At 31.5% G+C, this 11,098-nt stretch overlaps 1 protein-coding gene across 1 annotated transcript; it reads left to right on the top strand.

Moving 5' to 3' along the window:
* The first annotated feature begins 4,471 nt into the window (after positions 1-4,471).
* LOC108455934 (kinesin-like protein KIN-14P) lies at positions 4,472-10,875 on the top strand. The gene is made up of 22 exons (XM_053021505.1): positions 4,472-4,673; positions 4,774-4,825; positions 5,329-5,456; positions 5,541-5,675; positions 5,972-6,099; positions 6,204-6,287; positions 6,404-6,481; positions 6,561-6,653; positions 6,755-6,784; positions 7,042-7,461; positions 7,541-7,622; positions 7,702-7,797; positions 7,864-8,043; positions 8,132-8,238; positions 8,332-8,513; positions 8,613-8,777; positions 8,863-9,116; positions 9,224-9,387; positions 9,831-9,955; positions 10,052-10,183; positions 10,356-10,447; positions 10,527-10,875. The coding sequence occupies exons 3-22, from the start codon at positions 5,429-5,431 to the stop codon at positions 10,589-10,591; spliced, it is 2,640 nt and encodes an 879-aa protein (XP_052877465.1). The 5' UTR covers positions 4,472-4,673; positions 4,774-4,825; positions 5,329-5,428; the 3' UTR covers positions 10,592-10,875.
* Positions 10,876-11,098: the final 223 nt, after the last annotated feature.

Raw genomic sequence — 11,098 nt, 5'->3', positions numbered from 1 at the left:
ATGATGTTATAAAAAATGGTATTAGAAGAGTTGATAGAATAAAAATTTAAGTAGTAATTTGGAAAAAGAAAAAAAATATACATCAATTTGAGAAAAGGTGTCAAGTTAAAGGATCCAATATATATTTAAACCTATTTAATACACTAATAATATATAATTTTACACACTAAAAAATAGATTATGATCTAATCAGTGAATTAGATTATGATGGGATTTTTAGATATGAAAATATATATTTTAAACAATAATCTTATTATATATTATTATTATATATGTTCTTTTTGATACAATATTTAGAGCTACTTATAATTCCTCTCTAATATTTCGATAGGAGGATAATGTGATTCAACACACTGAACCCACTCCCTCTTGTACTGACGACGACACTAATACTAATCAAATAAAAACTCAATTGACTAAAAAAATATAATTAAAGAAATATAGTTGTGTCATGATGATGTATTTATTATTATTGCTTTTATAAGGATTTATAAATTATTGTTTAGAGATTTGAGAGTGGAAGTTGAAGGTGGAGTTTTCGCAGGGCATTGTCAAAACATATATATAACCTGGAAATTACGGTAACGCAACGCAACCGAAGCTTTCAAAGCACTTCATTGTCGAATTCTAATGACCCAAAATGGTTATTTAATAATTATATTGATAACCTCATTCATGTTAAATTATTTTAGTGGTAATAAAATAAATTTATAAAATCATTAATCTTATATCTTTCAATAATTTTATAATTTATAATAAATAAATAAAATTCTAATTTTTAAAGAAAAATTTAAATTGAATTAATGGTTAAATTGAGAGTTTTAAGATATTCTGGGTGTAGGTTGAATAGGTGTTACTTTTATATATTTCTTCCTTGCTTCATTTACGTCGTGTATATGTCGACAGTTAATCATGCTATTACACCTTATTAGAAAAAACTTTAAAAAATTAAATACAAGAAACATTACATAATTAACTAGGAATGTGTACATTTATACGCCGACCATAATGTGTTAAATAAAAAAGAAACCCTTACTGAAAACAAATGGCCATAGGATTAACATGAAAGATTGAGAATATTCCCTTAATGTCGTTTTCTTTATCAACAGCAATTGACTAATTTTCCTTTTAAAGAAAATTGAGTTAAATAAAAAAATTAGTGATGAATTCGATTTAATGGGTGTCAAAATTTCATAAACTTTGAATTCTGAAAAACTTGTTGAATCAATAAAAGATTGAATGAAAATTAGATTATTTAGTTCGATAAAAATTGATTTTAGTATATTTTCAATATTTTCTTTGTAATTAATAAGATTTATATTTATATTCTTTTATCATTACTTTTTATTTCAGTAAAATATAATAATCTTTAACACGAGGTATAAAGAGATATCATATTAAAAATATAATTTATTTTACTATAACAAGTATTCGGATAAACTACACCTAATGTCACTTAATTATTAGTAAGTTTACGTTTTGGTCATTCAATTGTAAAAATTATAAAATGACCACTAAACTATTTAAAAGTTTTCATTTAAGTCATTAAATTAATGGAAAGTTTTTACTTAAGTCACTAGATTGATAAGATCTTTTTTAAAGTCCGGCTAGCAAGATCCAAGTGATGATTAGTACGGTGGATTAGTACTCATTGATGAGTAGAAGATCATACTTTAGATCTAAGTTGATATGACAATCGATATAAAAAATTAAAAAAGAAAATTATTTAGATTTTGGTTCGTAGATGTATGACATCTATATCTGTTTCATGAAAACAAAACTAAACTATATAAAAGAAAGGAAGTGAGAGCTTTTGATTAGTGCAAACGTGTAAATAGAGAAGGTCATACATCAATAATTTTAATCGCCTAATGACTTAAATGAAAACTTTCAAATAGTTTAGTGATTATTTTACAAATAAATAAGTAATAAAAAAATTAAGAAAAATGAAAAAAAAAAAACTTGGATGAAGACTCCTTAGTTAACTCAATATTGGAGGTGTAAATGTAATCAAGCTGCGAAACTCGAATAATAGCAAGTTCGAGCTTAACATCGACTTGAAATTCGATGCTCCATCAAATATTAATTTCAAAGTTCAAGATATAATCGAGCTATTCAATATCGATTAAATTTGTTTATTAATTTTTAAATTCGAGTTTATTTGTATTTATACATTTTTTATATAATAAAAGTATAAACATAATTTCATAATATAATAGTATATTAAAAATGAAAAGTTGGATTAGACTCGCAAGCCATTAGAATTGGATAGGAGGGCTGGGAGTTCGTATTTAAGGAAGCAGCCAAGGTGGGAAGGAGCCAGGCAGGCATAGCAGGAAGCAAAGGAGCTCCACTCAGTTCAATACAGGGGGCAGAGATGGCTGAAAGAGCTGCCATCTCATGCATTCGGTTACGCTTAACCTTTCAATTCTATTATAAATATTGGCGGACTAGCTGGAAATGAAGAATAATTACGAAGGGTTAAGTTTGGCCCGATGCATGGCATGGGAGCACCAACTCCTTCCTCATACTTTGCCCGCCCATTGGACTGAAGGGAGCTCCTGTTTTCATCACATCTACCTTTCTTTCTTTTCCTCTTGTACACACACATACATATACCTATACAATTTGCATTTTTTAGGTACTAACATTCTGACTTTTTTTTTTTTTTTGAGTGTAGATGCATGGAAAGGTGCATTCAGATTCGATTCATTTGGGAGTCAAGTCGGGTTAAATTTCAAATAAGGAGAGAATTTTTTTTCATGAGACGGAAGCTAGAAATTTTAATTTTTATGAAGCTCCACAGTAACTAGATTCGATTCATTTGGGAGTCAAGTCGGGTTAAACTTCAAATAAGGAGAGAATTTTTTTTCATGAGACAGAAGCTAGAAATTTTAATTTTTATGAAGCTCCACAGTAACTAGATTCGATTCATTTGGGAGTCAAGTCGGGTTAAACTGCAAATAAGGAGAGAATTTTTTTTCATGAGACGGAAGTTAGAAATTTTAATTTTTATGAAGCTTCACAGTAAGTAAAACGAAGAGATCACCTAATTTACTTGGTATCATATATATTTTTGTTGTAACTAATTGTAAGAATATCTAAGTTTAATCACTAGATTCGAATAATGGTTAAGAGAGTTTAATAAAAGAGCAAGTAATTTGGTATTAAACCTATGTTATTTCAATGCTAAAAGAGAGCTTTAATCAAATGCTTCGAACAAATACTTTACTCTATTATTAAATCTTATCATAAATTAAAATTCCAACATTTTTAACATTAAAACCCAAATTTTCTTGGATTTAAATGCTAAGGTTTTTGCCATGACCCATCTCACAATAAAATCTAGAAAAGGAGATTGGGTTCCTCCAGAAGGAAGACCAAGGCCCAAAATATCATAATAATGAAAAGAAAATAAAGAATAAATATTAAATTTATATATAACTTTAATTTTAATGTAATTGTATGTATTTAAAGAAAGGAATATATATATTTATATTTATATTGAATTAAAATAATTGTTTGTGTATGTAATATATCAAACATAAAATGATGACAATTTAATAATGTTATTAGTGATTTATAAAATAAAATCAAATTAAAATTTCATATGTAGTATCGCATAAAATTAATGTTTGATATTATACATTTTATATTATTTTGATATTTATTCCATAAAATAATCATAAAAAATTGTTAAAATGTAATTTTAGTAAAAAGAATACATCCACAAATACAGAATTAAACATTAATTCTTAATCGTGCATTTAATACTAAACATAATCATTAAATTAAATTATTTAACTCAATAATACATCCACCAATCATTTTAAAATTTATATTTGTAATTCTTAGCCTTATTATCCCATCGATACTTTTTCATATTTAATTTTCAACCTCGTCAACGAGTAGGCAGCAGCAGCTTCTCCTAACTGTCACTTGGATTTTATTATTATTATTATTTTATAGCATTTATTCAAACAGGTAAACATGGATTTTGTTAATACATTTAATTATTTTACATGCAAAAGAATAAAGTATATTAGTTTTCGTAAGTAAAATTACAATAGTTTAATTTGATTATTTTTTAATGATTAATTGAAAGTTAAAGAATTAATGAAATTGAAGTGGAGCATAAAATTTAACGCGTGAAAATAAATAAAATCCACATAATATTATAACGCATCAAAATTAATATTAAAAAGCACAATATATGAAAAGTTGAGTATAGTTTCAAAGCAAACAGTATCGTAATGTAAAATTTGGTAATGATTTGTTAGGTTTAACCAATACAGATTATCTGCTTAATCTGTTTTTTTTTTTTTTTTCAATTTCCCAGTTTTAAAATAACAACAAAAATAAAAAGCAAAAAACATGCAGCATCAATGTCGGATCCTGGACACGTGGCGAACACTCAATGACAGAGTTGGTTTCCTAGTTTGTCGCTTCATTTCTCCCAACTATTGTCCCTTAGAAACACCATTGGTACACGGAATACCAAACAATTTAAAACGAAAAAACAGTCAAATTCCATCATTTTTATTTTGTTTTAACCCCAAAGGAAACTTCATTTCATCTTTGAGTTTGATTAACGTGCCTGGCTCTACATTGGGTCTTTTTTTTTTCTTCAAAGGTCTGAACTTGGGATTTATCAATGTCTCCACTATTTCATGGTAATGGGTGTTTTTTTTTTTTAATACCAACTTTGTTGATTTTTTATGTTATTTTTTGTATTTTAACAATGTTGATGATAATCTTTAGCTTTGTGTATAGGATTGTAGAATGTGGGACATTGGTAAATTCCAAATTCAATTTTTTTTCAATGGTAAACTGAAAATCTTGGCTTGTGTTCACTGTTTTTATCATGTTTTAGCTTATTTTTTAGTGAATATTTATGTTATTCGGATTCGGGTAAGAATTTGCTTATTATTTTGTAATACATGTTTGAATTTATTGAATACAAGTGTTAGCATAGACGGGTCTTGTTTCAATTCGTTTCTCTTTTGTGTTCTCTATGAAAATTTTACTATAGTAGTATATCATAAGTATAATACAAATACATGTTTGAACAACCGTATATCAATGTATTAATGATATTCCAATAGAAAGCAACATGGTTTATTATGCAGTAATATCAGTGTTAGCTCAAGATATTATATACATACTTATTGATTGTATCATTTGGTTTAGTTAGCTTAATTGTGTATGATTCTAACTATTAATGAATAATGGCTACCTTTTGTTTTTTTGTAAGAACACTGAGTTAGGTTCTGTCTTGTTTGTTCTAATGTAAAACATGCTCATTAATTGGAGTTAATTGTTTAACAGGATCGGTTTACACAAAATGTTAACGAGGGACCAAAATTTCTTACAACTTGATCAGGACTTGACAGCTCTAACATAACTGCTTGTCCCTTTTTTCGAACCAATGGCAAACAGTAACTACGAGAATCAATGTAAAGCTGATATTCCATCACTCCCTTGCACTTCCTTTTTGTTTGTTTTAACTAAATGGTTTAGTTTTTTATTTTCCTCCTTAGCTGGTGGTAACTTGTCCAATAAGAATTCTAATACTACAGCCGGAAATGTTCCTGGGGATGCACCACTCCGTGGTCCTCTCACACCATTATCCGGAGAAGAAAGGAGGAAGGCTTCCTCTGACTTAAAAAATCAGCGTAAGTTGCATGCTTCATTATAGTGCCTCCTAATCCATGCTCGATAATGTTGCATCTGCCATATTTTGCTATTCAAGTGCTATAAGTAATGTATGTATAGATTTAAGACGGTTCTAGTTAACTGGCTATTCAGTTTGATGGTCTAGTTATGCACAAGAATACAAAAATAACATGTATATTGAAACCGTATATATATGTGTGTGTATCGTTTACTTCATGCATGTATATGGCTAAATGCAATTATTTTGCCTGTTCATGTCTCCGGTTTACATTTTCTTGTTTTTCACCTTCTACAGAACAATCAACTACAGGACTGCATCATGGTGGACACAATTTTCATGAGGTGTTTCAATGGAAACAAGGGCGCTATGCTGATCTCCCCGGGGCAAAAATTTCAGAGATGATGAAGTCTAACAGTTTAGATGTAAGCTGTCAACATTCACTATGTTTAATGCCTTCCATTTTTTAATACCCCAAAGGATTTATTTGTATGTTTATAATGCCTTCTCTCGCGTTTTCTGCATGCAGAATGCTCCGACTCAGTCGCTTTTAAGTGTCGTGAATGGAATTTTGGATGAAAGTTTAGATAGAAAGAATGGTGAAATTCCTCATGTATGGGGGTATTTTAAGTTATACATTAAACTTTTATGTGAATGTGTAGCTCTCTTTACGTACGCATATGTATATTTTGGTATAAAAAACATGATGATGTTACGTTTGTCGCTCAGCGTGTAGCATGTCTCTTGAGAAAAGTTGTGCAGGAGATTGAACGACGTATATCAACTCAAGCCGATCATCTACGAACCGTAAATCCTATTCTAAATATCTCGCTTTGGATATTTTCTTGGTTTTTCTATGGATTTTTATGTGGTTTATGGCCTGCAGCAAAACAATCTTTTCAAAATTCGAGAGGAGAAATACAAATCGAGAATCAGAGTACTTGAGACCCTTGCAGCCGGGAACGGTGAAGAGATTAAGGTTGGAAGAAAAAAAAGATTACTTGTTTAGATTCCAAAATGCATTTCTCTTTTAGTTGTAGATGCTAAACCGTGCGTATTTGATGACCTTATTTGTTACAGATTGTCACAGTTCATCCTCAGCAGACAAAGGTTCGAAGAAAAATGATTATTTCCCGTTGTTCAACAGCCTTGAACTGCTTTTGTCCTATATTATCACAGGCATTCATTATTAGCTATTGGTTTCCACATTGTTTATCCATTACTTATTGCAAAAATCTCAAATGACGTTTCTTTTAAATGAAGTTACTAAATTAAACCAATCATGATCTCCTATCCTTGTTACATATACCTTTCAACACTATATATATTTATATATTTCTCATGGAATCTTTTCTCTTTTTATGTAGACTGAGAGCCCCAAAGTGGAAGAAAATCAGAAAGTTGAGGAGAAGGTGAAGGACAAAAGAGAGTCGGTGAAAGAAACTGATAAACATGAAATCCATGAACACGAAACCAGTAAACATGAAATTGATAAACAAGCCATTAAACAGGAAACCGAGAAACACATTCGTGAAATTGCATCACTGAAACAAGAACTAGAAATGGCCAAAACAATACACGAGCAGCAGTGCTTGGAAATGCAAAAAGAGACTGAGGGTGTCAAGGCAGGACTTCAAGCGAGGTTAAACGAGCTCGAGTCCCTCCTAAATGATTCCAACAATAGAGTGAAAGAGCTCGAAACAAGTGCCAAGTCGAAATGTCAGAGTTGGAGCATGAAAGTGAACAACTACCAAAGTTTTATGGATTCTCAGTTTCATGCAATGCGGGTACCTATGGATTTCTACCATCTTGGATTTGTATTTTGTTCTTCAAACATCCTTCATACTAATTCGTATCAGTATTCAGGATTTAAGATTTACTTCCAATGCCATCAAGCAAGAACTTTTGAAAACACAGAAGAGCTATTTCGAGGAATTTAATCTATTAGGTACATTTCTTGTGGAAAAGTTTTGTCAGCTTGGATTGTTAGTGATAAGAGTTCTTATGAGAACTTTTTTCTTGTTCAGAAGTAAAGCTTAAAGCATTAGCAGATGCAGCAGGGAACTACCGTGAAGTTCTAAATGAAAACCGGAAGCTTTTCAATGAGATTCAAGATTTGAGAGGTGCCTATAAGTAGCTTCTATACTAAGTTATCAGCTTTTATTTTCTAACCCTTTTTTTATTTCCAGGTAACATTAGAGTTTTCTGTCGAGTAAGGCCATTTCTGCCTGGACAAAATGGAAAACAGACAATCGTAGAAAGTATCGGTGATAACGGACAGTTGGTTGTTACAAACCCGGCCAAGCCAGGGAAAGAGGGACAAAAGACATTTAAGTTCAATAAAGTTTTTGGTCCAGCTGCTACTCAAGGTTTTTATTTCTATTCATTGCCACATTAAATATTAGTTTGCGAAAACATTGCGATTATCTAATCTTAGAACTCTTTAACCAAGGACAGGAGAGGTATTTGCTGATATTCAACCTTTTATTCAATCGGTAGTCGATGGATATAACGTTTGCATATTTGCTTATGGTCAAACCGGTTCAGGGAAAACATATACAATGGTAAGGAACTAAGCATTCATTTGTTCTTAAGCGCATGAAGTTACACAAACATTTCGGACAAATCCCATTCATTTTTTCGTTTGGCATTTCCAGACTGGTCCTAATGATGCAACCGAAGAAGAATGGGGTGTTAATTTTCGAGCTTTGAATAATCTCTTCAAAATCTCTCAAAATAGAAGAAGTACCTTTCAATATGAAGTTGGGGTTCAAGTGGTAGAAATATACAACGATCAAGTGCGTGATTTATTATCAAATCGTACTGGTCCCGCAAAGAAATATCCTTTTTTTCACCGAATACATTCTCTTTTCGAGTGTTTTTACTTTTGATATTATTGTTGCGATATAGTTATCTTTGTGTTCCTTAATCCGCACACAATGGGGGTTACCAGTATCTCTCAACCTAATGGACTAGCTGTACCTGATGCTAGCATGCACCCTGTTCTATCAACCACAGATGTAATTGATTTAATTAATCTCGGGTTCAAGAATCGAACCGTTAGTGCTACTGCATTAAATGAAAGAAGTAGTCGATCACACAGGTTCGTATATTTAATCTTTTACAATACACATCTCAAGTTGGAATAATTCCTCTGAAAACGTATGATTTAGTGTTTTTGGTTATAGCATTGTCACTGTGCATGTTCGTGGGAAGGATTTGAAGGCGGGAAATTATATATACGGTAATCTACATTTGGTAGATTTAGCAGGTAGTGAAAGAGTAGATAGATCAGAGGTAACTGGTGATAGACTTAAGGAAGCACAACATATTAATAAATCTTTGTCTTCCCTTGGAGATGTAATTTTTGCTCTTGCACAAAAGAGCCCTCATGTACCATACAGAAATAGCAAGCTCACTCAAGTACTTCAAAGCTCTCTCGGTACTTATTTCACTATGTTCTAAAACTGTATGAAATCATGTCCGGGTTTTAGAATGATAAAACTGATATCATGGTTCGTCTAAATGGTTTTTTTATATATATTCCAGGAGGACAAGCAAAGACCCTTATGTTTGTGCAACTCAATCCCGATGTCACTTCGTATTCTGAAAGTTTGAGTACTTTGAAGTTTGCAGAACGAGTTTCTGGAGTTGAGTTAGGTGCTGCACGAAGTAGCAAAGAAGGGAAGGATGTTAAGGAACTAATGGAGCAGGTACGGTTTTGTTTTCCTCTTTTATTTCGTATACGAGTTTATAATTTTCAATATGGAACTTGACTGGATTCATAAATGCGTATGATCTTTTCATGGTTCGGCATATAACATTACCTGAAACGTGATACTATATAAAAGATTTTATGCTTTGTTGCAAATATTTGTGTTATAAGAAGTATTTGCAACATCTTTGTTGCAAAGTCGGTTTAGAGGCACGAAATGGACCGGACAGATCGGTTGGCAATGGATGAATACATACCAAATGTACTTCATTTAGCTTTAGTAGATGGAATAGATGTTTCTTTGATTATGTTTTAGCAACAACTTTCCCTACGTTCTTCACTTGAATTATGGATACGGATACATACATACGTTCATACATATATACACAACATAGAATCTCCATTCACGTTATTGTTCTCTAAGTTTAACCGCCTCTGCAGATGGCATCTCTCAAGGACACGATAGCTAAAAAGGACGAGGAGATTGAACGGTTGCATTTACTTAAAGATCTAAAAAACGGATACCCCGGGATCGATGGTGAGCAGCCCAGAACAGGCTCATTGAGGTATGATTCTTCTTCCATCTATAGGCCAAAAACTCGGAATAGGCTTTTAGGACATACTGAGAAAACAGTTTCTGATCATTACAACTGGTTTCACAGTGATAAGCAGTCTGAAACTGGTTCAACCGACGATGAAAAATCCGAAATAACTGATGCTGCTCTTTCTATGGGAACAGAAACTGATGGCTCAGCTGAATACGTGCATTCCCCCGAAGGCGTATCTCTGGGGAAGTGAGTATCGGTTTAATGCTCTTTTAGCTTTAGTACAGATATAGAAATTTGCAATTAGTACATACATACACATAGACAGACATGTCTGAATGTGTTCGATGTTCGATGAAATCGAGCAGACTCTGAATGTGATCGTATTAAGCTATACTCAATGCAAGTTAACTTTCTGCAGGCCAAAGGTCGTACCAAAGGTCCGAGTTTTACAAAAACCTGCACAAGCAACACCAACATCAAAATCAGAATCTCCGAGAGCTTCTTCACCCGGTACGGAACTTTTCATACAAAAATTAGACCTTTTTATATGGTATCATTCTAAAGTTTTCTCTTTTATTTATCTTTTCAGCCATTAAAAAGACTCTCAGCTCGAGTTCAAATTTGGTTAAGCCTGTTGTGAGAAAAAAGGTGTAAATTAGATACGCAAAAAAGTTGCAGTTGGTCACAACAATCCTTGTTTTATAGTCTTGAGGCTGTATTTATCATTGGTCTTTGGAGTTATTAATTGTATACCATATGATATATATGGTAGCCCGTTTTGGATCCAACTGGAATTGGCTACAAAATTTTATTTCTTTTTAAAAAGTATAATTCTTTTTTCTGGCGCCCTTGGATCACCACTGTAATTGATGTTTATTGGAGTATGTACATATGTACAAAATTTGTATGTCTTCTAATGATGGCTCCTTTCTAATTCACTTCTATTACCTCATTGTAATTTCGTGAAATTTATTTTCGAGATTTTATTATATCATATATGTAATTTAATTTTAAATATGCCTAAATTTTAAACAGTAATATAACAATATTTTTTAATTAATTTAGATTTTTTTTAATAATAACAAAATCCTCTCACCATCTTTTTCCAAATTAAAAAAAAATACATTTTCTAACTTCAATATAAACTTGAATAGTTCTAAA

The sequence above is a fragment of the Gossypium arboreum genome, chromosome 11 (genome assembly GCF_025698485.1).
Source record: "Gossypium arboreum isolate Shixiya-1 chromosome 11, ASM2569848v2, whole genome shotgun sequence".
NCBI lineage: Eukaryota > Viridiplantae > Streptophyta > Magnoliopsida > Malvales > Malvaceae > Gossypium > Gossypium arboreum.
Note: the sequence above shows the minus strand (reverse complement) of the source record. Positions and strands in the feature narration are given on the sequence as shown.